At 42.2% G+C, this 27,233-nt stretch overlaps 1 protein-coding gene across 4 annotated transcripts in view; it reads right to left on the reverse strand.

The window, feature by feature from the left end:
• M1A (meiosis 1 associated protein) overlaps positions 1-27,233 on the reverse strand; it is a 101,775-nt gene that overhangs the window by 6,781 nt on the left and 67,761 nt on the right. For 3 of the 4 annotated variants that reach the window (XM_011713703.3, XM_071076966.1, XM_011713702.3), the window contains 3 exons: positions 15,987-16,160; positions 10,804-10,966; positions 9,785-9,926 (listed from right to left, as the gene is read on the reverse strand). In XM_011713703.3, coding sequence (XP_011712005.2) covers positions 9,785-9,926; positions 10,804-10,966; positions 15,987-16,160 — 479 coding nt within the window. The remainder of the gene's footprint in view (positions 1-9,784; positions 9,927-10,803; positions 10,967-15,986; positions 16,161-27,233) is intronic. The other variant, XM_071076967.1, reaches the window with a different exon arrangement.

Genomic DNA, 27,233 nt, shown 5'->3' on the forward strand with positions numbered 1-27,233 from the left:
ATTTGGAGAACATTCAGTCATTTATTAGTGTGGCTGGGGTGGAGGATGCGAGGGGCGTAGGTGAAAGATGAAGCAAGAGAAACAGACAAAGCTGGGTCACAGGAAGCCCACTGACTCATGCTAGGCTGCTGTTCTAGCACCTGTCCATCCCCTGACCCGCCCAGATGCTACACTCTAACCTCATTCTGTTCTCGAATGGCTCCTGACCTGCCATCACCCCACTCTCAGCTTGGATTCTTGGTCTTGAGTCTTCGCCTATTTAACCAAGGACTTTCCGTTTCCCCACCCAGTTATAGCCCAACTGGCTCATTGCCTGTGTACTTAGACTCCTGCTGAACACATCATGGCTTGAATCCTGTAACTTCTGTGGCCAATTAGGGCAGACATGGACTGTAAAGCTCTGGAATGTGTCTCCAGAGACTCTGACATTTTAAGTAGGAAACTGAAAGACCTAGGTGGTATTTTCATTTCTTTTTCTAGCTCACACAGATATGACTTTGTAATTGAAATGAGGATGTGGAAAGTGAGTCACTAGCTACATAACTAGGACTATACAGCAAGATTTGGTAATAGAAATGATATTTTCCTGGCAATGGATAGATTGATCTCATAAAGACTTGGAAAAAATTAATTTTATTTATATATTTATTTCCTACCACATTCCACAAAACAGCTACGCCAGTTTAGAAAAATGGAACAGCATAAAAAGATAAAATAAATAATTATGGGGACTGGGCAAAAGAAAAATAAAATAGGGCAATAAAACAGCCAGGATTAGATAAGCTCACAGAAATACAAACCACCTACTTTTGCTAGAAGGGAGCCCCATAGCTTTTCCTGATATAAAATGTGGGTGAAGCTGTCTGTGGCTTATTGAGTAGTGAATATATTTCAGAGCACTCCTGCAATCAATATGCTGATAAATTTCACGGAGCTGTAGAGTGGTGTAGAGTTTGGGGCCTGAAGCCAGCCTTTCAATCCCAACTCTACCATTTACTCTCTGGGCCTCAGTTTCCTCATCTGTAAAACAGGGATAATAATTCTTACTTCATAGAATGGTTATGGGGATAAAATAAGTTAGTAGCTGTGAAGTGTTTAGAACTGTGTCAGGTACATGGTAAGCACCATGAAGTGTTAACTTTTCAAAATTAAAAATACATTTAATTATGAATGTTTATTTAACTTGGTTAAATTAAAAATACTTGAATAATTCTTAGATATAGATCTATAAAAGCTCCAAATAATGCTGCCAAAACACATAGCTCTCTTGTGGTCTGTATTAATCTAAGAGTGACATTTATGGGAGTGGTGGACAATACATATTTTTCAGAAAAGACTGGGAAAAGTCTTGCCTATCTGATGAAGTGATCATTTTCCGAGGAAAAGCAAGGAAATACCTGAATACAGCAAAATAATCTATGAGGAAGACAGAAAAAATTTCCAAGTGAAAAATCAGGGAATGAAATAACAAGGCTGTGATTGATGAAGGCTTAGAGTATGTGTAAAATGTAATTTGAAAAGTTACACAACATTTATAGTCGATGAGGACTGGTGGGTTGGCACTAATCATTACGACTTAATTATGGCAATGTGAACTCTGTTCAGAAGAACTGCTCAAAAAAAAAAAAAAAAAAAAAAAAAAAAAAAAGAAGCGCAAGTGAAGAGGCAGTGGTTGAATAAACTGAGCTATACCCACACTTGTAAGGAAATCCACGAGCCTGAAAATGAAAATATGGTGAAGCCAGCCAAATGGCTAAGGGGAACTTAGAAGATGTGCTGTATGTCTGAACAGATAGCAAAGGGGGAATAAATGAGCATTTAATAAACATCTACTTCTGCATCTAAGTGGGTTGGAGTGGCCAGAGGCAGACTGGTTCTCCTGCCTAGAACAATCAGAAAAGCTGGATAATTTGTTGGAAGGCATTAAGGAGTTGCTGAGGCAATGAGATCTAGAGGTATCTAAGTCTCTAGAGAAGGAAGAGTCCACAGAGATGAGGGAATTATTGCAGCTGCTTATACCCTGGGAGTATATGTTGATTCTGGGACAGAGGGCATGCTGGTAGTGGTGGCTGGAGGAGCTGAAAATCCAAGACTTCCACCTGTGGAGGCAAGTATAGGAGAACAGAGAAACTAGCAGATTTTTTGGTGGAGCCTTGGTGGCGGGAAGGGATGGGAATCAAGTTAATTTTCCCCCAAACACATTTGCCAAATATTAGGGCTGCATGGAGCAAAAGGCAAAAACACTTAAGGAGAAAGATTCCAAAAAGTAGAATGTTTGAGCAGACTTGGGCGCCAGTGATTAGAGGTGGGACCTTCCAAAGGGAGGGGATACACATAATACACCAGGCTTTCAGTGGAAAACTCTGGAGGGCCAGGAACAAACCCTGGATAGATTGAGCATTAGCAGGACTGCAGCCCAGCCTTGACTCAGCACAGTTTCTAGTGAAACAGGATGCTCAGCCACCACTCTATCTGCCTAGTGTGGGAAGGGTGAGCCCTCTCTAGAGAAAGCTAACACCAGCTGGAGTCTCTACAATTTATTTATATATGTTATTGCCAGGTGTGACAAAAGACATGTGCCACATGTCTGAACACCAAGAGAAAAAAGAGACAATAGAAACAAATACATAAGTGATCCAGGTATTGGGGTTAGGTGACAAGAACCTTAAAATTACCATGATTAGTATATTTAAGAAATTAGGGCCAGGCGCGGTGGCTCATGCCTGTAATCCCAGCACTTTGGGAGGCCAAGGTGGGCGGATCATGAGGTCAGGAGATCGAGACCATCCTGGCTAACACGGTGAAACCCCGTCTCTACTAAAAGTACAAAAAATTAGCCGGGTGTGGTGGCAGGCGCCTGTAGTCCCAGCTACTTAGGAGGCTGAGGCAGGAGAAAGGAGTGAACCTAGGATGTGGAGCTTGCAGTGAGCCGAGATCACATGACTGCACTCTAGCTTAAGCAACAGTGCAAGACTCTGTCTAAAAAAAAAAAGAAAAGAAAAGAAAAAAAAAGAAATTAGATGAAAATATGGAGAATTTCTTCAGAGAATCAGAATCTACAAAAATAGAAACAAATGGAAACTGTAGAACTGCTAGCCAACCACTGTGTGGAAATCATGTGCTAGACATGTGCTGGGTGCTTTACACACCCAATATTTAATCATCTCAAAAACCACATGAGGTATATTTTATTGTCTATATTTTATATGTGATGGGACAATAGTTACCAATGTGTGTGTCATGCACCTTCTCCCTTACTCTACTTTTTTTTCTTTTTTTTTTTTGAGATGGAGTCTCACTCTGTCACCCAGGCTGCCAGGCTGGAGTGCAATGGCGTGATCTCGGCTCACTGCAACCTCCGCCTCCTCGGTTCAAGTGATTCTCGTGCTTCAGCCTCCCAAGTAGCTGGGATTACAGGCATGCACCACTACCACCAGCTAATTTTTACATTTTTAGTAGAGATGAGGTTTCACCATGTTGGCCAGGCTGGTCTTGAACTCCTAACCTCAGTTGATCTGCCTGCCTCTGCCTCCCAAAGTGCTGGGATTAGAGGTGTGAGTCACCGTGCCCGGCCCTCCCTCACTCTACTTCTATTGATTAAAGAAGAAGCTTTATCAGCTTTAGTTCTTAGTATTTTAAATAGGTAGAAGGAGACAGGACCTGAGAGAGAGGAGGACTACATTATGTCAGAGAGGCTAAGTCAATTTATAATATATGGCTAAGAGAGGGAGGAAGAGGATTGAGAGAGAACAGGGACTGAGGAGGTAGAGATATTTTGTGTATGTATATGTGTGTGTGTGTGTGTGTGTGTGTGTGTGTGTGTATGTATACCTGTGTGTGTGAAAGGTTCTAGGAACAGCTTCAGGTTAGAGATAATTGGGTGGGGGAAGAATATTTGAGAAATGTCATCGTGGGTTATGAACTAGATCCTCTTTGCTGTCCTTTGAATACACAAATCACTTTAAAATTTACTTTTGGGCCTCTGATAGTGCTTCCATATATGCCATTTGTGCAGAGACTAAGCCACATAGGGGCCATTACATTTGTTAGGGTTACAAATAGATAAATACCCCAATGCTTAGTGAGGGTAGGCAAGTTGCCTAAGTTCACACAATTGGAAAATGAAAAAAGCTGTCAGGAACCTAAGGCCATGTGATTCCACAATCCAGGATTTTCCTGGACAATACAAATTATATTTTACTACAACATATTAGAAAACTGCCTTGCCTTGACTCCTCCAAAAAGAGAAGTAAGAACGGGGGAATTTCTACTGTGGGCCTAAATTTGACCAAAGCCTAGGAATTGGTTAGTAAAGTGGGGGAGTGGTAGAAAAGGCACTATGTCAATCTGGAGTTTGGGTAGTCAAATTATATCTTTGACTTTAATCTCAAACATAGGATCATATACTTAAAAACCTACTTGAAATATGCTTTTCTCCAAAAAGAAACAGCATACAAATGTCTAATGACAAGTGGAAGAAACTGGAGAGCTCTCATTCAAGAAGTACCACTTGAGCTTGGTCTTTCAGGATAGGGTAGGATTTGAACACATGGAAATGAGAGAAAGGTCAACATGAACAAAGGCTCAAAGGCGGAAAAATTTAAGGTTTTTATATTAATTTGATTGGAGTGTATGGTTAACGAAGGGGAATAATGGGAGATAAGGTGGGACCTTGAATATTAGGCTAAGGAATATGGACTTTATGGATGAACAATGGTAAGCCACAAAGTATTTTTAAGCTGAGTAGTGGCAGAATCAGTGCTGAATAGACTAATCAAAAGATTAATCTGTTGGCATTATGCGAAGTGGACTAGGAATGGGAAGCACTAAAAGCATTGAGACAAGTTGAGAGATTATTGCAGTATTAAAGGAAAGGTTAAAAGGGCTTGAACTAGGATAGTGATAACAGATGCTATAGGGATAGAATAGGCAAGGTGTAATATGTGATTGAATATTGATAACATAGAAAAACATGTGATAGGGGAATGCTTCAAGGAAATTAAGCTGGTGCCAATGTGCAGGGAAAAACAGAAGAGAGAGAGATTGGAGGCAGGGAAGCCTGTTAGGAGTTTACTGAAGAAGTCCTGGTGAGACAAGCAGTGGGAACAGGAAGTAAAGGAGAGTTAACAACTCATGTTATGAGTGGAAAATTGATGTGACTTAGTGATGAAGTAGGTGTAAAGGGTGAGATGGCTGAAAGTGACTGAGGTTTCAAGCCTGGGTGACTAGACAATGGCGGTGCTGCTATTAACAGAAAGGCAGAAGTTAGAACGAGAACTTGGCTGGGGGGGAACATCACAATGAAAAACAGAAAGCAAGAGAGTTAAATAGGGAGCTGACTTGAAGTCAGATTTTAAAAGAACATATGAAAAAGGTATATGAAAGAATAAAAAACCAAAGATGGAGTTAAAGAAGCATGGCAAACTTGTAAAAATAGGCTTAGGAGGTTAAAACCCTAAATAAATCTTTTTTTTTTTTTAATTGTAACCAAATGTGTGATTTATTTTGGGAAGAAAATAATTAAAACTGAGGCCTTTTTCCAAAAAAGGGGAGAAATAACAATAGCAGATAGTACCCTGAAAACCCTAAATAAATCTTGTCACACTTAAAAATATTTGTGTTGAATTAATGAGCTGAAGTTTGTGAAAAGTTTGTACTCTATAACATACTGCCATTCAGGATTTTTGCTGCTTGGAGAAAATGTCATGTGAAAAGCAAGAAGGAAGAGGCATTTAAACACTGTTTTGCAGCCAGGCGCGGTGGCTCACGCCTGTAATCCCAGCACTTTGGGAGGCTGAGGTGGGCGGATCAACTGAGGTTGGGAGTTCGTGACCAGCCTGACCAACATGGAGAAACCCTGTCTCTACTAAAAATACAAAATTAGCTGGGCGTAGTGGTACATGCTTGTAATCCCAGCTACTCGGGAGGCTGAGGCAGGAGAATTGCTTGAACCCAGGAGGTGAAGGTTGTGGTGAGCCGAGATCGCGCCATTGCACTCCAGCCTCGGCAACAAGAGTGAAACTCTCTCAAAAAAACAAAAAACAAACAAACAAAAAAACTGTTTTGCTTCTCTCTTTTCCAGAATAGGAGAGTGATCTTTAATCTAGAGGAGGTGGACCAAACAGAGTAAAGAGAACAGCAGTACAAGATGGGTAAGCAGCTGTTATGAGTACTGTGCCATTTTCAGTGAGTTCAGCTCCGCTGAAGTACAGAAGCATAGGGTGTAAGCGAAGGGAGAATTAGCTTCAGTGTTATAGTCTGTATTTATCTGGCTACATCCAGAGTAGGGAGTTCAGCAAATAAGTTAAAAACATGGGCTTTGTAGTCAATAGAACTATGTTCAAATTCTTTTTAAATTTTCTTTCTTTTTTTTCCCCCTCAGACAGGGTCTCCCTCTGTCACCCAGAGTGCAGCGGTGCAATCGTGGGTCACTGCAGCCTTGAACTCCTGTGCTCAGGCGAGCCTTCCACCTCAGACTCCCGAGTAGCTGGGACTACAGGCATGAGTCACTGCTCCTGGCTAATTTCTTAATTTTTAATAGAGACAGGGTTTCACTCTGTTTCTCAGGCTAGTCTTGAATTCCTGGGCACAAGTTATCCTTCTGCCTTGGCCTCCTAAAGTGCTCGGATTACACGTATGAGCTAGGTCCTCAAATTCTGACAAGACTACTTTGGCAGCCGTGTGACCTTTGGTAACTCACTTGGTCTTTTTAGGCCTCAGCCTCCTGCATCTGCAAAAGTTGGGATAACAATCCCTATTTCACAGAGTATTGTGAGGATTAAATGAGGTAAAGTATGCAAAACACCTGGTTAAGTGACTACCACTTAGTAAATGCTCCAAAATATGGGTATCTACTAGTGACAGGTCAACTACATCCCTGTCCTTTTCCATGAAAGAAGACTAATAAAGAGGTCTCAGCGGGGCGCGGTGGCTCACGCCTGTAATTCCAGCACTTTGGGAGGCCAAGGTGGGCAGATCCTGAGGTCAGGAGATCGAGACCATCCTGGCTAACACGGTGAAACCCTGTCTCTACTAAAAATACAAAAAATTAGCCGGGCGTGGTGGCGGGCGCCTGTAGTCCCAGCTACTCGGGAGGCTGAGGCAGGAGAATGGCGTGAACCAGGGAGGCGGAGCTTGCAGTGAGCCGAGATCACGCCACAGAACTCCAGCCTGGGCAACAGAGCAAGACTCCGTCCCCTCAAAAAAAAAAAAAAAGAAGAGGTTTCTTCATCCCTACAACAGTGCTTGGCACACAGTGGTCAGTAAATATTTGATAAATAGATAGATAAATACAGATCCTCAGACCCTGAGTTTAGTGGCAGGGAGACTCTAATCTTGTGTAGGTAAGCCAGGATGGAAGGGAATACTTTTTCCTATCCTTATTATTACTTTTTTTTTTTTTTTTTTTTTTTTTGAGACAGAGTCTCACACTGTTGCCCAGGCTGGAGTGCAGTGGCACAATCTCGGCTCACAGCAACCTCTGCCTCCCAGGTTCAAGCGATTCTCCTGCATCAGCCTCCCAAGTAGCAGGGATTACAGGTGCCTGCCACCACGCCCAGCTAATTTTTTATCTTGTTTTATTTTTAGTAGAGATGGGGTTTCGTTATGTTGGCCAGGTTGGTCTCGAATGCCTGACTTTGTGATCCACCCACCTTGGCCTCCCAAAGTGCTGGGATTACAGGCGTGAGCCACCATGCCCGGCCTATTATAACTATTTTTTGAGACAGGGTCTTGCTCTGTCACCCAGGCTGGAGTGCAGTGGTGCGCTCTTGGCTCACTGCAACCTCCGCCTCCCGGGTTCAAGTGATTTTTATGTCTCAGCCTCCCGAATAGCTGGGATTACAGGGGCGTGCCACTATGCCTAGCTACGTTTTGTATTTTTAGTAGTGATGGGATTTCACCATGTTGGCCAGGCTGGTCTTGAACTCCTGGCTTCAAGTGATCCACCTGCCTTGGACTCCCAAAATGCTGAGATTACAGGCGTGAGTCACCACACCAGGTTATAGTTCCTATAACTTTTCCCCTACTTAGGACATTTGAGTTGTTTCCAATTTTTCGCCATTGTAAATAACACTAAGATGAACATGCTGGTACATATCTTCGCTCCCTTTCCTGACTATTTTCTTGGGCTACATTCCCAGCAAAAGGAAAGGGTATCATTTTCCAGAAAATTTACACCCTCTCTAGCAGTGTATTAAAATGTCAGTGTATGTTTAAAATATCAAATACTGTAAGAATGTATTGAAGCCACCTGGGAGAAATTCTTCCCAAGTGATGTATCATCTCAGATTCTGAGGAACTGGGTGGAGTAAATAGTAAACTGAGCTGTCGGGCACTAACAGTTACAACGGCTCCGTTGTCTCTGCTCTGCAAAGACAGGAGATGGGTGTTCTTCAGACAGGAAACAGGAACTCAGTGGGTGGACCTAAAGGGGAGTGTGGGCTTTGAAACAGGAAAAAAAGAAGTCTGCTTCTGATAGTGAAAGAGATGCATTGCTGTGCTGTCCTCATCATCCTACTAGGTCAAACCTTCATTCTATATCTGTCTTTGCATTCTATTTGCAGTTGTTTTAATATTGCTAAGTGTTGTGTTAGTTTCATGTGACTGCTTTTATTTTTTCCATTTCAGGGAATGACATCCATCTAGTTCAAGTCAGAAACTGGGCAGTTATTTGATACTTCCTGTTTCTCACTCCCTATATCCAATCTCTCAAACAAGTTCTGACAATCCTGTCTCTGAAATATTTCTACACTTGGTCATAGCCAAAAGGCCAAGAAACAATTCTAAAATATTTCTCTAATTGGTTTGCTCATCTCATCTTGACTTGCAATGTTCTAGTCCGAATCACCACTGTCTCTTGCCTAGACTACTGCAATACCCTCCTATCTCATTTTCATGTTTCCATTTTTGCTTCTGCAAGTTCATTTCCAAATTTCTGCCCAAGTAATATTTTAAAAACTTAAATAGATAATGTTATTTCTTATGATTTGTTTCCTTAAGTCCAAATCCTTAATTTGGCCTACAAAGCTTTGCATGATTTGACCCCTGCTCACCTCTCTAACCCTACCTTTTGTCACTCTCTCCCTTCCTCCCTGTTTCAGTCACAATGGCTTTTCTGTTCTTGATTTTTCTCTCAGCTCTTTCCAGCCTTAGGGTCTTTGCACATGCCTTTCCCTACACCTGGAATGCTCTTCCTGCCACCCTTCACCTGGTTAATTCTCACTTATCTTGTAGGTCTTAGTTTAAATGTCACTTTTATAGACAGGCTTTCTTATAGCAGCCTCTTCTTTTCCTTTATAAACTTCTCATAATTAAGAATATATACATTTCTGTTTCTTCCATTGGAGAGTGGGTTTCTTGAGGTCATAGTTAATGTCTTTTAGGTCAATACAGAATACATATCTAGGGCTTGACACAATGTCTGGCACAGACTAAGTGCTCTTCATTTAAATGAACCATAATGTCTATCACAGTGTTAGGAAGGAAGTAGGTTTTAAAATACAGGTACTTATGGAAAATTCCCTGTTGCCATTTAAATGTTAAGCTTACAAATAGGGAATTTCAAGTTTAGTGGTGTATAACTGAATTCAGGAATTATTCTCTATAGCATGAAACCAACAAAAGGCAAGTCATATTTACTCCAAATTTCAGAGTATATCCAGTTTTTTCTGTCCTCTTGAGGGTTGAGGCAGATTTAGGATTGGGCAGAGTTAGTTAGCTGCTTTTCTGTGGTTGGTACTTTAAAAATGATTCTTCTTTTTCACCTGGGGACATGGGTACTCACCAGCAGGCTGTGACACAAAGCATGGAAATGTTGCTGATTTGTCTCTAGCTCATCCCAGTCCAGCTGCCAACAGCTTGTAGGTCTGAGGATGAATGGGAGTCCATATGTCAATGACTCACAGAGCCCGCTAGATTTTAAAGCCCTAGGAAGAGATAATTACAGTGAAAGACTCCTTAGTGATATCTGGAACCTCTACCTAGATCCACTTCAATTCAGCTTAACTCTAAGATGCTACTGTGAAAGCTTTTAAATTAGTGTCTGTGAACTATCCATCTTTGTATGGCCAGCATCTAGCATAGTATCTAGCACACAGAAGATCGTCAAAGTTCAGGAACCTTTGCATGGGCACAGTGGTAGCAACTGGGAAGAGTTGAAGTGGACTCTGCCATCATTGCTAATTCATTGTGTGTGTGTATGCTTTTTTTTTTTTCTTCAAGATAAGGGCTTGCTCTGTTACCCAGGCTGGAGTGCAGTGGTCCGATTATAACTCACTGCAGCCTTGAATTCTTAGGCTCAAGCGATCCTCCTGCCTCAGCTTCCCAGAGTGGCTGGGATTACAGGCATGAGCCACCATGCCTGGCCTGCTAATTCTCTTCTACAATTGGTTCTCCTGGAAGAAGGAATTCTAGTAGTTAGAGAAATGGGAGGGGGCAGGGGTAGATCCTATGTACCACTTACTCCTTGAAGGTTGGATCTCTGTCCTGATGCTTAAACAAAGTAGTTATTCAGTAAACATTTACTGAATGGATAAACACCTTTCTAATGAGTCAAAAGAAAAACAATCCTCATGCAGACATCAGCATGTTCTACTGTAGCGCTTCTCCCACCATCTGCACATTTAGCCTCCACATGCTGAGTAGCCTGTCTTTGCTTCCTCATGCCGTAGCTGTAACTGCTACTTTGGAACTGACTCTTGCCTGCCTGAAACTTAAGAGATACCATCTATCTCTGGACCTCCTAGTCACAGAACCACTAAGAATAGCATTTGCATGGATTGGGGAGGTTCCCTTGGACCATACTTGATCACTTGGAGCTCGTAATGAGAGGTTGATGACTGGGAAGCCATCTGATAGAGTGTGATGAAGTCTCCTTTGGGGTCATCCATTCTCAAGGAGCCGTCAGCTGTGCCAGGGAGTAGGGATGGGCTGAGCAGTCGCTCTTGGAGATCACATTTCAGACACACTACAATAAAAGCAGCATTGGAGGAAGGATTGTGAGTAATAAGTTACCTTAGGCTATGCCATTAAGAGACAACATCTGCTATCCATTCCATCTCTACCAGGCAAGCAAGGGATAGGAGTAGGCAGGAGAGTGGAAAGAGGAAAGTCTGACTGGTTTGGGAAGGGAAAGCAGGTCTGGAACCTATAAGTATCTCTATCGCTCTACACAAGAGTTAACTTATTTTCAAGGGTCTGACATGATTTTTACTTGTTTTACTTCTGAGCTGGCTGAGGAGTTGTCTCATAGTGAGACATCTGGCTTGTGATCCAGTCTGAGGAACATGCATCCTCTGTGGAGGAGGTAGCTAATGCCAAAATATGCAGAGGCCCTTTGGCAATCACAGAAGGAAATCTTGCTTCTGCTGCTTCCTTGTGGCTAAGCTTTGGCAACAGTGCAGGTCAGATGAAGGAAGAGCAGGAAAGCAGAAGTCAGGCAGTCAGATGACTGCTACTGTTTCTCTGTGGGCTCATTCAGGGACATTCCGGGTGGGGGGAAAGGAATAAGTTCCTGAAATAGCTTATTTTTTAATTCCCCCAAGGAAACATGAATTTAGGACCTTCTGGGCCTTGGAGCATCACAGTGGCATCAGACAATTCTGAGGAGTGCTTAGGCTAGGTAGGAGTTACTCATCTCGGTATTATACTCTTCTGTATTAAGCTTCTGCTCCAGTAGGGAACTGCATATGCCATAGTGTATGATGATCTGTTGCACAAGCTTGAATCCTTGATATTACAAAGTTCTTCAATAAAACATATACCTGGTTTGAATACTGATAACAAACTTGTGAATATACGAATGTTAAGTATTTCTGAGAAGGCTGGTAGTTGATGTTAGTGACTTGTGAAATGACTGTACTAACTGCAACATGAGGTAAAAAAACAACATAGAAAAAAATAGAATGGCAGAACAGATGTCAGATCCAGCTGGCCCTCCTGGGCCCCGTGAATAAGACCTAGACATTAGGTCTTATCACATTAGACATTGTTAATAAGACACTAATTCTGGGTGAGACGGCCCTCAGCCTGACATGTCCCAGAGCACAGGAAGTCAGTAGGAGGGACTTTGCCTAGGACTCCAGCTTCCTCTCATTTCCTCTGTGCCTGACTTCTCCATTTCCAGTCCTGAGGCTTTAGGACTGGACAGCTGTGTTCATCGGGCTGAGGTTTTCAATTCTGGTTGCAGTAAGAATCATCTAGGGCAGCAATCCTCAATCATTTTGCCATTAGTGACTGGTTTCATAAAAGACTGGTTTTTCCACGGGGTGGTGGGGGATGGTACTGTTCCACCTCAGATCAGCAGGCATTAGATTCTCATAAGGAGTGCACAACCTAGATCCCTTGCATGTGTAGTTCACAATAAGGTTTGGGCTCCTGTGAGAATCTAATGACACAGCTGATCTGACAGGACGCAGAGCTCAGATGGTAATGCTCGTTCACCTGTTGCTCACCTCCTGCTGATCCAGTTCCTAACAGGCCACAGGGGTTGGGGACCCCTGATCTAGGAAACCTGAAAAAGATACTGATGTCTGGGCCCTACCCCAGACCAACTGAATCAGAGTCTCTGGGGGTGAAGCCCAGACACTGGTATTTTTTTTTTATACTTTAAGTTCTAGGGTACATGTACAAAACGTGCAGGTTTGTTACATATGTATACACGTCATGTTGGTTTTCTGCACCCATTAACTCATCATTTACATTAGGTATTTCTCCTAATGCTATCCCTCCCCCAATCCCCCACCCAATGGCAGGCCCCAGTGTATGATGTTCCCCGCCCTGAGACACTGGTATTTTTTTATAAGTTCCCCATGTGATTCTTATTGCAGCCTGGATTACGAACTACCCAAACTGTGGTCTCAGCAGAGTGTCCCAAAGCTGGGAAAGCTGTTTTAGCAGGGTTTGAATTTAGAAGCAGGTGTGCTTCTCCTACCCAGAGCCCAGATGCAGATGTGGCAGACACGGTACCTAAGAACAAGAAAAGAAACTCATGTGTAGCTCACCATGTGCTCTGTCAGAGGAAGGCCTTTCTAAGGGAAGCACCTAGAGATGGGGTGAAGGGCCCTAGGCAGTCAAAGAAGCAGGTGGCATCAGATAGAGAACCTTGTAAGAAGGAGTCAGAGTGAACATCTGAGACACACAACCCAAAGAGTCTAGAGGAGGAAAACTTGGGGTTTTTGTTTTCTTTCAGTTTTTGTAGTGAGCCATAGTCCAGAAATCTACATGTGTGGCAATACATAAATTTTTAAAATAATAGTGACAGCATAATCTTTATTGTGGTTGTTTAAAATCTCACATCCACCCTAGAAGAGGCCTAATTTCCCCAGACCTCATTCCAGCTGTGCCTGAACATCTGGATTCCAGTGAAGACCTCCCCAGCAGAAAAGCTGACTGCAGTCTGGATCTAAGTTCCACTCTGCATCCCGCAGACCTACAAATTTCTGAAAAAATGATTATAGATGGAGATAAATATTCTGGCTCTGACCCTGGTGCTGAAAGCTTTGGAAAGAGAGAGGGAAAGCCAGAGAAATTCCAATTCGCACCATGGGCAAATGCCATGTGATAGTGGAAGAAAGGCTGGTTACAGGAGTTCTTGACCTCTGAGGGTCCCAGCCCTCCTAATGAAAGAAGTGAATCTCTAGCCCCTTTGTTCAGAATTGCTTAGCACGAGGCAGGTTAATATAGTATATAAAAGCCCAGGTTCTGGAGGAAGACAGACCTGGGTTTATTGACATTGTCTGGGCTGAGAGTGTCAAGTGTACAAAATATAGATTTCTGATCCTAAGGTTTAAGAGTAGGCCCTGTTGCCTGACTTCAAATCTTAGCTCTGCTACTAATTTTCTGTGCAGCCCTGGGAAAGTATGTTTAATTTCTCTAAGTCTCAGTTTTCTCATATGTAAAATGGGGGTAATATTGTATTTAATTGATTCTAAGACATATTTTTTTTCATCTCTATCTGTGTCTTACAATTGCCATTGGCCAGGTAGGCACTCTAAGTCCTTACTTACTACTCTAATCTAAAAGAGCTCTCTCAATGCAGGTAAAATACTACTTCTAAGTGACAAGAAAGAGCTGTGTAATGTTTAATGGGCAATGTCTTCTTTCTTTTTTTTAAGAAAACTTTATCATTAGGAAAATTTTTTTAGAGATAGGGTCTCACTCTGTTACCCAGGCTGAAGTGCAGAGGCTCCATCACGGCTCACTGCAACCTTGAACTCCTAGGTGCAAGTGATCCTCTTGGCTCAGCCTCCTGAGTAGCTGAGACTATAGGTGCATGCCACCTTGTCTGGCTAATTTTTTATTTTTATTTTTTGTAGAGACAGATCTATGTTGCACAGGCTGTCATTAATTCCTGGCTTCAACGGATCCTCCCACCTTTGCCTCCCAGAATGCTGGCATTATAGGAGTGAGCTACTGCACCTAGCCTGTTTTCTTTCTTACTGGTACATAAAATAGTGGTGTATCTTACAATTATAGCATCTTAGATTCAAATGACATATGGTAACAGTACCTGCCTCATAGTGTTATGTGAAGATAAAATGGGATAATGCAAGAAATGAAGTTAATTTAGTGCTTGGCACAGAGGAAGGGCTTAGTAATGTTAGCTATACACTAGCTTCTGTATAAAGGTGCTGGCTGCCTTAAATAGGGAAAACAGGTAAGTGAATTCCAGAGGATAGGACAGGGAGAAATTGGTACTATCAGCCTTGGACAAAAGGGGTGGAAAGGAGGTTCTGGGAAGAATATTTTACACAAAGAAAAGACAGATTAAAATCAACTTAAGTTGGCAAAGGCATCCTGGGCACTAGGTTGAAAAGGGGGAGAGAGGAAAAGACTTGACGGCCATTCTCAGACAGAAAGGGCCTTGGGAAGCCTTAATCCTGTGTAGTAACACCTCCAAAAAGCCCTTCCCTGTCCTAAAGAAACAATGGTCATAAAGAGTTCTATAACAGCTGAAGAAAAGGAACATATATAAAAACTCAAATAGACTGCCAGTGGCCAAGAAACAGCTCTCAGAGGCGGCAGTAACCCTAGTGAATCATGTCAAAGCTTAGGAGAAGGGCTTTGGTAAACATCATGTTCAATCTATTCTTCAACCCTCAATGATCTCTGTAGCCATTACCAGTATTCTGTTCAATGAGAAAGATAGGTACAACTCCCAGCCCTAAAGAAGATATACTTTGGTCATTTCTCTTTGGAGCTGGTCCCTGAGGACTCAGCTTTCCCAACCTCAGTGTGGCTCATTAGACTGATAGATGGGCCCATCCATCTGCAGGCCCAGCCGCCCCAGGTCCTGCCTGAGCCAGCCTTCTGAGGAGATGGGAGAATGGAAATGGCCTTATTCCTGCCATCTAGTGGGACCTGGAATGAAGTATAATTGCCAGGCAGAACAGTATCTATTATCCAGGATCCTTCTGGCATGCCCAGAATACTGGATTGATTTCTTGGTTGCAGTAATTGCCTGAACTACTTTGTGAACATGGTCTTGAGCACTGGTTGTCCTCCCTGGGGCGTATCTCTGTAGGTTCTTTAGTTTTCCCCCATTTGCTGCCTCCCTAGTGAGAAGATCTTTATTTAACCTTGGTTCTCTTCCTCTTGCCAGAGGCCATATTGATATTGCTGAGGTAGCAGCATGCTCCAAATTATAATGTCAAATATATTTACCACATTAAACATAAGAATATTGAGAAATGTGATCCACTGTGTTCTTACGTAGTCTAGCCAATTCTCTGTCATTGAGGTATCTCAGACTTTGCCCCTAAACTAACTGGCCCTTGCTGGTTGGGCTTAATTAGGTTCAGCTTTCTAACTGTGATTGCTTCTTAGAACTTCTCTTCTTATTCCTCATGCTTATACTGGACAGCCTCATCCAATCCTCTTCCAGTCCCCAAACCTCAACAATGCTTTATTCCACTGACTCACCAATCTAGAGTCCTGATCCCAGATAAGAATAATCATAGCCTAAATATCTTTTGGGGGTTATGTACTTGGATTATCTCTGGGTCTGGAAATGTTGCTGAAACACTGTGAAGAAAGAAGAAGATGGATTTGTTCTTGGTCTGTTCCACCGTTATGTAGCCAGGCTTTGAAGAATATCTCCATGCTGACAATATCATTGTCTATAGTCTGAAGGTCAATGTCAGTTCCCAGAATAGAACTCTCTGCAAAAGAAAGGGAAATAAAGTGTTCGCTTAGATTGTAAATTTTGAGTAATATAAAATTTTAAATACATCCATCTTTTCTTTTTTGAGACGGGGTCTCATTATGTCACCCAGGCTAGAGGACAGTGGCTGTTCACACCCACAGTTATTGCTCACTGCAGCCTCCAAATGCCTGAGCTCTAGCAATCCTCCTGCCTCAGCCTCCTGAGTAGCTGGGACTACAAGCACTCACCACCAGGACTAATTTTTTTAAAAACTATTTTTTAGAGATGAGGTCTCACTATGTTGCTCAGGCTGGTCTCTAACTCTTGGCCTCAAAGCAATCTTCTTGTCTCAGCCTCCCAAGTAGCTGGGATTAGCTGGGATTATAGGCACTTGTCACTGGCCCAGCTTCCATATCCATTTTTTGATCCATTGACTGTACCTCTAGACATCTAGCCTACAGACATTCTTGAGTAGTACACAAAGAGACATATGCAAAGATGTTTGGTATAGCATTGCTGTAGTAACAATCAAAACCCCAAACAGGAAGCAACTCAAATCCCCTCAATAGGGAAATATTTAAATTATACACACTGAAACTATGTAGTATTATGCGTTTGTTAACAAAGCTAAATGTACTGACATGAAAAACTAGGAGATAGTAAGTAAATAAAGGAAGTTGTAGAACAGATATAACATGATCCCATTTATATAAAAATAAAACTATCTACATATAAATATACATATACGTAAATGCATTTTACAAAGCTCTGGAAGGCTATCATCAAACTGTTAACAGTGGACAGGAAGTAGAAATAGGGCAGGGTTCTGAGATACTTTCCCTTTTTACTATTCATACTTCTATACTGTTTTAATTTTATTGGCATCGTGCATTTCTTGTGTTAAAAAAAAAATCCTAGGTCAGTCATGGTGGCTCACACCTGTAATCCCAGCACTTTGGGAGGCCGAGGCGGCAGATCACTTGAACTCAGGAGTTCGAGACCAGCCTGGCCAACATGGTGAAATCCCATCTCCACTAAAAATACAAAAATTAGCCAGGTGTGGTGGTGGGCGCCTGTAATCCCAGCTATGTGAAAGGTTGAGACACAAGAATTGCTTGAACCTGGGAGGCAGAGGCTACAGTGAACTAAGATCGGGCCACTGCACTCCAGCCTGGGCGACTCCATCTCAAAAGAAAAGAAATAATAATAATAAATAAAATAAATAAAAAATAAAACAAAGGAGAAAGAAATTCACTGTGAAAGCAAACAACCCCAAAATATTCTAGAATATAAAAACAACCAAAAATTATACAGCAATGCAAATTAAATAGTTTAACAAAGGGGACTTAAGCTTCATGTTGTTGTTTTACAGTGAAAATGTGTTCTGTTACTACTTGTTATAAAAAACAAATTTAAAAAAACTAAAAGAAAAAAAGATGAATTTTTGGGCATCCCCTTATAGTAGAAAACCAAGCCCGGAGCATCAGTCATTGGCATACTGTATCTCACACGTGTGGTTAATAGCAAAGAGGATGGGGAGGGTCTAGTGGAGTGTGATTTAATTCCAAATCTGAATGAATGGAGCTGGGTAGGAGGAGTAATGAGGCTTTGCTGGTATAATTCCAGCTTCAGGCAACACTAGCTAAGGAACTGGGGTCTGGGTCTGCAGGTAAAGGTCATCAGTGAAAGCCAAATATGAGGTGGTGGAAGAAGCACAGAGCAAATAAGGGAAGAGCTAGAAAGGAGCTGAGGGGGAACCCTACTTTCCTTGCTTCATCAGGAGGGATCTCTGAAATACTTTTACAAAGGGCCTAAGAAAAGCCAGTTGCTCCAATGAATTAGCTTCTGTGTATGACTCATAGACCCCAGGGAGAAGGCTGGATTATTTCTAGAACGACATTCCTGAGGACAAGTTTGCAGAGGTGGCAGACTTTCCACAGGGAACAAAGGGGCTTCAGTCCAACATACTTCTTCCAACACAGGGGAACTGTGGTGAAAAATGACTTCATGTCATATTTAACAACTTATCCTGCAGCTGAAAAGGGGCATGAAATACATTTCTCTATGGCCAGAATGATGAAAACTCTGCCATCTTCCATGAATAGTTATGAGGATTCATTAGTTAACTAGTTAGTTATTTCATTCATTCCATCAGATATAACTGACACTCTGTGCCCTTAAGGAGTTTATAAAGCAACATGAATCTTGACCATTTTTCCCCAAATTCTCATCTGCCTCATTATGTTTTAGGGTACTACTGTGATATATATAAAGTCATTGTCAAAAAAAAACTCCTTGTAAGTAAAGAGAAATGTCTTTTTAAAAAATAATGTGAATTTTATTTTGTCACAGGCAAAACAAAAAGTAATTTAATTTTTCTAAGCCTGAAGCCTGTGCTTTGATTTGAGTAACAAGTATGAAAATGACTGAGCAGCTTCTCCTCAGTGAGGCAAAACAGTTCTTAAAGCATAAAGTGGCAGCTACTAAAGCAATGCAATCAACACCAGGCGTGGTGGCTCATGCCTGTAGTTCCAGCTACTTAGAAGTCTGAGGCAGGAGGATAGCTTGAGCCCAAAAGTTCAAGACCCACCTGGGCAACATAGTGAGACACTGTCTCAGTTGCAAAAACAAAAACAAAAACAAAACAAAACAACAAAAAAAACAAAAACAAAACCAGAATTGAGCAAAGGAGCTAAGAAAGTAGAGAAGATAAAATTGCTTAGAGTTGAAATGACAGAATTTTGGGGAAAATAAGTGTTTCTTTTCTTCCCCCCAGGGAAAGGGTGGATGATTAGACACTCCTACCACAGACAATGTGAGGGAACAATGCAAAGCCATCTCCCATCAAGAATCTGGAAGTAAGGAAAATAAAGGTTTCCTCAGAGAGTTAAACTATAAAATCAACCAGAATGGTGAGGCCAATGAAAAAGTTACCCTAAGAAGGGAGAATGGCTTATTGTCCAGGGCAAGATTTGACTGTAGCCTTATTTGACTTTTGATGTTATGGGCATATGTGTGTGTGTGTGTGTGTGTGTGTATATATATATATATATATATATTTTTTTTTTTTTTTTTGAGATAGGGTCTCACTCTGTCACCCATGTTGGAGTGTAGTGGTGTGATCTCAGCTCTCTGCAACCTCCACCTCTTGGGCTCAAGTGATTCTCCTGCCTCAGCATCCCAAGTAGCTGGGAATACAGGTGCGAGCCACCACAATGGGCTAATTTTTGTATTTTTTGTAGAGATGGGGTTTTACCGTGTTGCTCAGGGTGGTCTCAAACTCCTGAGCTCAAGAAATCCATCTGCGTCAACCTCCCAAAATGCTAGGATTGCAGGTGTGAGCCACCCTGCCCGGCCTATATTGGCATATCTAAAGAATGAATGCATCTATTGGAAGAGGGTTGGCCAAAAACGCAGAGAACGGGAACAACAGGGATGCATGCTGGCAATGCCCACCTGAGTGCAGCTCAGAGAAGGCATGCGGACTCAGTGATGTGTCCCAGTGGCAGAGATGTGTTTTTCAAGTCTCTGCTCTTTTTTGTGATTATAGTTATGCTTCTCCCTCTAAAACATTCTGGCTTATCCTTTAGTCTTGAGCCTAGGAAGGTGTGTGTCTTTAAAAGAGTGCTGGCAAAATTAACTTTCTGATCCTGCAGAGCTAAACAGCCAGGCTTAAAGCACAGCCTCTCTATGAAGGAAAATGTCATGTGGTTAGGTCCTCCTGGCAGCCAGCTAGGCAGCAGTCTTCCCTGCTGTCACCCATTAATGTTCTGACATTCCTTTCTAAGTTCTTAACCTACATGTTCTTGGAAGAGCCATGGAGCAGAACTGCTTTCTTGAAAAAGTTCTCATATAATCTCCATAGAGGTGCTGTGTCTCAGGTTTGAGTTTTCAGTTCTGCAGTTTCAGAAGGGAGTGAACACTCTCTTGGGGACAGACTTACATTATCTAAACTAGAGACTTACGTGTAAACCAGAATGTTTTAGAGGCTAAACTTATTTTCCATTTTCTTTGTCACTGGTCTAGGCATTCATTTCCTTGTGCCTGGATTATGGCAGTAGCTTCTTAACTGTCCTAGCAAACTCCATTTCTTTCCTTCCATTACTTATTATTACTACTACCAGTTACTTTTTCTGGAACATGGTTTCATCAGATCCCTCCTTTGCTCAAGAGCACACACTGCCTTCTTGTTGTCATTCACTCATCCTGTATCACTTGGTACTAATCATTATTCCACAAGTACCCTACTCTTTCCTTCCTCTGTGATGGCTCAGACTATTTCCTCCTTATCACTACCTGTTGAGATATTGGCATCCTTGAAGCCTAAGTTCAAATGTCACCTCCTTCATGAAGTCTGCCATTATTGTATTCCCTCCATTATTGTAGCCCCACAGCTTTTGGTTTACATTTGTAATATAGTTCATATTACACTTTACCTTGGTACTATTGTTATTTGGGTATACCTTTGATCTCTCCCATCTAAATGTGAATTAAAAGGTAGAAATTGTTTCTTTTCACTTTTATCCTCCCTATCAGTGCCTTGCATAGAGCTGAAGCTTAGCAAATGCCTGAGTTGAACAGTGGCTCCCTCCTCCTCAGCTCTCATTACTTTTTCCTGTAACTCTTTTTTTTTTTTTTTTGAGACGGAGTCTCGCTCTGTCGCCCAGGCTGGAGTGCAGTGGCCAGATCCCAGCTCACTGCAAGCTCCGCCTCCCGGGTTCACGCCATTCTCCTGCCTCAGCCTCCCGAGTAGCTGGGACCACAGGCGCCGCCACCTCGCCTGGCTAATTTTTTGTGTTTTTAGTAGAGACGGGGTTTCGCCGTGTTAGCCAGGATGGTCTCGATCTCCTGACCTTGTGATCCGCCCGTCTCGGCCTCCCAAAGTGCTGGGATTACAGGCTTGAGCCACCGCGCCCGGCCTTCCTGTAACTCTTGAGCTTCGTCTAAGTTAGTCTCTTTGCCACATGACTTCCTTCCTTCCTTAGTGCTTTCATTACTGTCAGCCCATGGCCTGCAGCTCTTCCAGAACTCAACTCTTTGTCCAAGAAGTTATGCTTAACTATATCCTCCCTTATCTAGCTTTAATTGCCATCCCTGGGTATCTGTGGGCTTCATTTGGGCAATATTAATCACATTGCTGATTTTTTTTTAAAAGATTTTCTTCTTTTCCCGAGTTTATGAAAGGCTTGATGGAAAGATCAGGGTTTGACGTGAAGCTTAAAAGTTGTTAGCAGCCAGGCACGGTGGCTCATGCCTGTAATCCCAGCACTTTGGGAGGCCAAGGCGGCCAGATCACCTAAGGTTGGGAGTTCAAGACCAGCCTGACCAATATGGAGAAACCCCGTCTCTACTAAAAATACAAAAAATTAGCCAGGTGTGGTGGTGCATGCCTGTAATCCCAGCTACTTGGGAGGCTGAGGCAGGAGAATCGCTTGAACCTGGGAGGTGGAGGTTGTGGTGAGCTGAGATTGCGCCATTGCACTCTAACCTGGGCAACAAGAGTGAAACTCCATCTCCAAAAAAAAAAAAAAAAAGTTGTTAGCTATGTGATTTTGGGCAATAGTACAACTAGTGGAATAGTACAATAGTGGAATAGTACAATCTATTTCTTAATAAAGCACTAAAAAGCGAGATGATTATCTATAAATGGCATCCAGTAGGTCCAACAAATATAATTTTCTTCCTTTTCTCTCATCCACAAAATGATGAACTCTTATATGAAAATAGTATGTTTTCCTTTTTTTTTTTTTCTTTTTTGAGATGGAGTCTTGCTCTGTTCCCCAGGCTGGAGTGCAGTGGCGCAATCTTGGCTCACTGCAAGCTCCGCCTCCCAGGTTCACACCATTCTCCTGCCTCAGCCTTGCGAGTAGCTGGGACTACAGGTGCCCGCCACCACACCCGGCTAATTGTTTTGTATTTTTAGTAGAGACAGGGTTTCACCGTGTTAGCCAGGATGGTCTTGATCTCCTGACCTCGTGATCCACCCGTCTCGGCCTCCCAAAGTGCTGGGATTACAGGCGTGAGCCACCGCACCCGGCCATATGTTTTCCTTTTTCAATGCTTTTTTCCCCCTTGGTCACTGCTTTCTACTCCCAACTACCATACATAGAACACCAACAACTAGTACGTATTGTGTTCCTCACAAATACAACTAAATGTGCTAAATCTGGGGATCAGGGAGGAGACTCCTCAGATGTTGAAAAATAGCTCCCTCGCTGGCAGGGGAGCAGGGCATCCGTGCACTAGATGAACAGGTCACACCAATGTCATGAAATGGAAAGGTTACAGGAGTGAAACGGTAGCCCTTTGTGTTTGGATAGTTAAAGCAGTGAGGAAGGCCTGGTTCACTGCAGCCCAAGCTGCAGCCAGCATTCACATTGTTTTTGGACTTATCCTGCCCTCCTGTGGCCACAATGGGAAAAAACTAAGAAAGCCAAATGATTGAAGATTAGGTGATACCTGAAGTAGACCCTCTCAGAAGAAAGCTTAAAATAGGGTTATAAAATTAAAGTGTGTTTAAAATAGGAGACTTTAACACACATACGTGCATATACAATGTCTGTATTTCTCTCTTCACATAAAATGTCGAAAGTAGAGGCCCAGAAAAGGTGCTCTTGCCCAATCCTCCACATCTTCCCCTGTGCCACAGGGCCCTAACCTCTAGGCCTGACCTGTTCCTTTCTGAATGACATTTATGAGGCCTGTACTTGGATGTCACGGATGGGCTTCAGACATTCTGAGAACTCCTTGAAATTATACACAATTCATCTGTACTTGCATAGATGTATTTTGGTGGGGTGGGGGAAGGGGGAAAGCCCCTAGCTTTTATCAGATTCTCAAAAGAGCTCTATGACCCCCAAAAGGTCAAGAACCACTACAGAGACTATAGAGTCACAGTATCTTAGCCTGCCTGGGTTGGTTTACAATTAGCTGTCTACTCTTTGAATACAGGATAGTTATAGGATGTTAACAACCAGGGTAAGTAATCACAGCAGATAAAGCTTAGTCAGGAACAACAGTGCAGCATCATCCAACCATTGTCTTTAAATCAACACAACATGAGAATAATCTAGCAGCTCACAACGGTGAGGCAGTCGAGCTTGTCTTTCTAAGCTCATTTGCCCCATCTGTGGAAGTGATGCTTGGACCCTAGGAAAAAAGAGAAGCCCCTTGAAAAGAGGTGGCAGGGGTGGTGGTAGTTAGTGGTTATCAACATGCGAACTCAGTGCAGAGAGGTGAGTGCAGGAATGGACCTAGTGGTGACTACCTTCCTGAAGCCCCAGTCTGTAAGAGGATCAAAACATCACCATAACTGTAATGAGATAGAGAAAATTTATATCCCAGAATTCTTTGCAGAGAGAGAACTGTTGTCATTCATTCATTCGCCTAGTCATTCATTTATTTAGTTTGTCATTGAAGTACTTATTAGTTTACTGTCTTTTACGAGCCAGGCGCTTATTGGTGTCATCAAGAAAAGAGACAAATTGCCTACTTTCGTGGCTTACATTCTAGTGAGAGAACAGATAATAAGCAAATAAAATAGAATACAATTTCAGACAATGATAGATACTATGAATAAAAATAAAGGGGTGTGTGTGTGTGTGTGTGTATGTGTGTGTGTGTGCGTGCACGCGTGCATGCATGTGAATTTTTAGCTTGGCTGGCCAGGGAAGTATTCTCTAAGAAGGTGATAGTTGGGCAGAAACTTGAATGAAGTGAAGTGAGTCATAAAAACATTTGTGCGAAGATTGTTTCTTACAGAGAGATGAGCCAGTTCAAAGGTCTTGAGATGGAAATGAGTTTTTTCTTTTGGGGGATTAGCCAGAAGACTAAAGCAGAATAAAGAAGGAAGTGAGGATGAGCTAATAAGCTGCTGGGGTGAAGGACAGGACCCCCAAAGTGGCACACTAATGTATCAACAGGGCTCACTACACTTGCTTTGAAGAAGGGTGGGTTTCATTATTTGGTATTGCTCAGGAAGTGTGCAAGAATGGGGCAAAGTAAAGCAAGTTCCTTTTTCTTTCTCTTTTTCTTTGCAGCTCTTAGCTTCTAAACAATTGCTGAATTAGCATTTTAAAAATATTTGTTTGAAGGTGTGCCCAAGCTATCAGCTTGTGTGAGGTGCCACATGTCCCAGCCCAGCCTTACCGCTTATGCTTTCCTGTTGTGTGGTGCTGGCAGGCAGTGGGGAAGGAGGGAAGAGAAATCTGGGAGTTCTATGAGCAGAGCTCAAGCAGAGATCCTTCAGCTTGTAGTGGACATGCCTCTTTCCCAGCTCTGGTCAGCTACCCAGGGAATTCTATTGTTAGCAGTTGTCCATTCACCTGCCCTCATCAAGCTAATATAGTCTAAGGCAGGCTGAAAAAAATAATTGACTGTTAACTAAAGAACAAATGGTTCACAATGGATGATTTATATTAGGGATGTCCAATCTTTTGGCTTCCCTGGGCCACACTGGAAGAAGAAGATTTGTCTTGGGCCACACATAAAATGCACTAACACTGATGATAGCTGAGGAGCTAAAAAACAAACCTTATAATGTTTTAAAAAAGTTTACGAATTTGTGTTGGGTTGCATTCAAACCCATCCTGGGCTGCATACGGCCTGCGGGAAGCAGGTTGGACAAACTTGATTTACATCATTTCTGACTAGGGAATAGTGGGTTCTGTTTGGGCTGCTATCACAAAATACCATAAACCAGTTTTTTTGTTTTTTTGTTTGTTTGTTTGTTTGTTTTTAACCAAAGCCACTATTTCTCACTGTTTTGGAGGCTGGGAAGTCCAAGATCAAGGTGCTGGCAGATTCAATGTCTGGGGAGGACCTGTTTTTGGTTGATAAACGGCCCCTTCTCACTGTGTCCTCATATGGTGGAGGCGGCAAACAAGCTCCTAAGGGAACATTTTATAAAAGCACTAATCCCATTCAGGAGGATTCTGCCCTCCCTCATGACCTAAGCCAGCATTCAAAGGCCCCACCTCCTAATACTATCTTACTGGTGATTAAAGGTTTCAAAGATTAATTTTAGGGGGGGGGCGGGATACAACATTCAGACCATAGCAGACTCCCTTAGCTCTAAGATAGGTCTCAAATACTATAGTTTCAAATGTAGTATTTCAGCCTTTAGTAAACAGATGAATTGGGTAAGAAAAAGTTTAGGGAGTGTTTTGGCTGGGAGTGTAGCCTTTTTAGAATCTCTTTTTCTTAGGCTTGTGTGTTTCTAAGAGGGCAGAAGTGGGGACTGCCCTGTGAGAGAAGCTGTACTGCACCCCTCACCTCTGGAGCCACGTAAGTGTTCCCGGATTGCCAATCCCACTTTGAATTGAGCGACTTGCTCTGCCCTGGACAGCCCAGAGAGAAGATATTGCAGGTACAGGAGAGAAGGGCCCTGGTTAAGGCAGGATATACCTGCCTCTGGCACCAGTTGTAGCACCTTATCTACCTCTGTACCCACTGCACTAGCACAGTGTTCAGCATATAACAGGGGCTCAGTAAACGTTATCTTGAACAGAAGAAACTAGCCAGCGTGGTGCTTACTTTCTCTGTGACCTTAGGCCAGTCACTTCATCTCTTTAAGCTCAATTTCTCCATCTGTAAAATGGGAATGATAGTAATACCTAGGCTAAGGGTTTACTTGAATATGAAATAATGACACTTGACTCCTGAAAGCAATTTGTGGACTTTAAAGCACCATGCAACTATAAGGGATAATGGAGTATAAAGCTGCCTCCCAGCTGTCTATGTAGTAGATATGAACATTTTATTCACTAAAAACCAGTGCCATTTCTTTTGCTGAAAATTTTCTCTTCAATAAATATCTAAGTTGCAGGAAAATATATTTTATCTATGGGTCTCAATGGCTCTCTTTTCATTTTATTGGAAAAATGCAGCTTATATGCAAAAGAGATTGATCACTATTGATTGAAATATTCCAAAGTCTAAAGTAATTTTTTGACAGGAGAAACACTAGACTTAGAAGGTATTTTAAAAGTCTTCTTTTTCTACAGAGACTAATACATATATTCTATAAACCAAAAAGCATTTAATGTAAATTGCAATGCAAAATTGAAAAGCTGGGAAGAAATGTTGTCATAGGCACTGTGGTGGGGGAGGGAGCAAGGGAAGGGGTTATTTAGAAGTTTGAATCAAGAAGAAAGCAGAGCTAGGAAGGCATTACATCTTTTGACATGACCCAAGAATCACACCAAGCAGTTGTGACTCCTTAATACCTAAGGGAACTGAAAGAAAGAGCTGCCTTGAGGTGAAAATAAAAGTAAGTGGAGCCATGAAAGAAAGGACTTACTTGGGGGAGCTAAATAGAGTAAGGAAAAGCTAAATAAGACACTCAAATCAAAGAAAGTCGTAAGACATACTCTTTTATTTTTTTGAGACGGAGTCTCTAGGCTGGAGTGCAGTGGTGCGACCTCGGCTCACTGCAACCTACATCTCACAGGTTCAAGTGATTTTCCCTTCTCAGCCTCCTGAGTAGCCGGGATTACAGGTGCCTGCCACCATGCCTGCCTAATTTTTGTGTATGTGTGTGTTTTTTATTTTTATTTTTTTTAGTAGAGACGGGGTTTCACCATGTTGGCCAGGCTTGTCTTGAACTCCTGACCTAAGTGATCCGCCCACCTCGGCCTCCCAAAGTGCTGGGATCACAGGCATGAGTCACTGTACCCAGCCCTAAGACATATTCTTAAAAAAATTGTAGATAGACTGTATAACAGCTGTGCAAGAGACTCTGTGTATATATATGCATTTTTGTAGATCGGCGGGTGTATCTTCAGTGTATTACATTCCTAGCAGTGGGCCTGGTGACTTCTAGGGATAGAAGTAAAACACATATGTAATTTTGTGTTTAAAAATAAACACATGCCACTTCTATTGGTGTTATACTTTTAAACTTTTGCCAATCTAATAATGGGTAGGAAATAATATTTTGGTATATTATTAATTATCATTTCTCTAATTATGGGTGAGGTTGAACATATTTTCATGTTTAAGGACCATTTAAAAATCTGTTTTTGAATTATGTGTTTATGACTTTTGTCCATTTTTCTCTAGTGTTTTTGGTCTTTTACTCCTCAGTTTT

Source organism: Macaca nemestrina, chromosome 13 (assembly GCF_043159975.1).
Source record: "Macaca nemestrina isolate mMacNem1 chromosome 13, mMacNem.hap1, whole genome shotgun sequence".
Classification (NCBI taxonomy): Eukaryota; Metazoa; Chordata; class Mammalia; order Primates; family Cercopithecidae; genus Macaca; species Macaca nemestrina.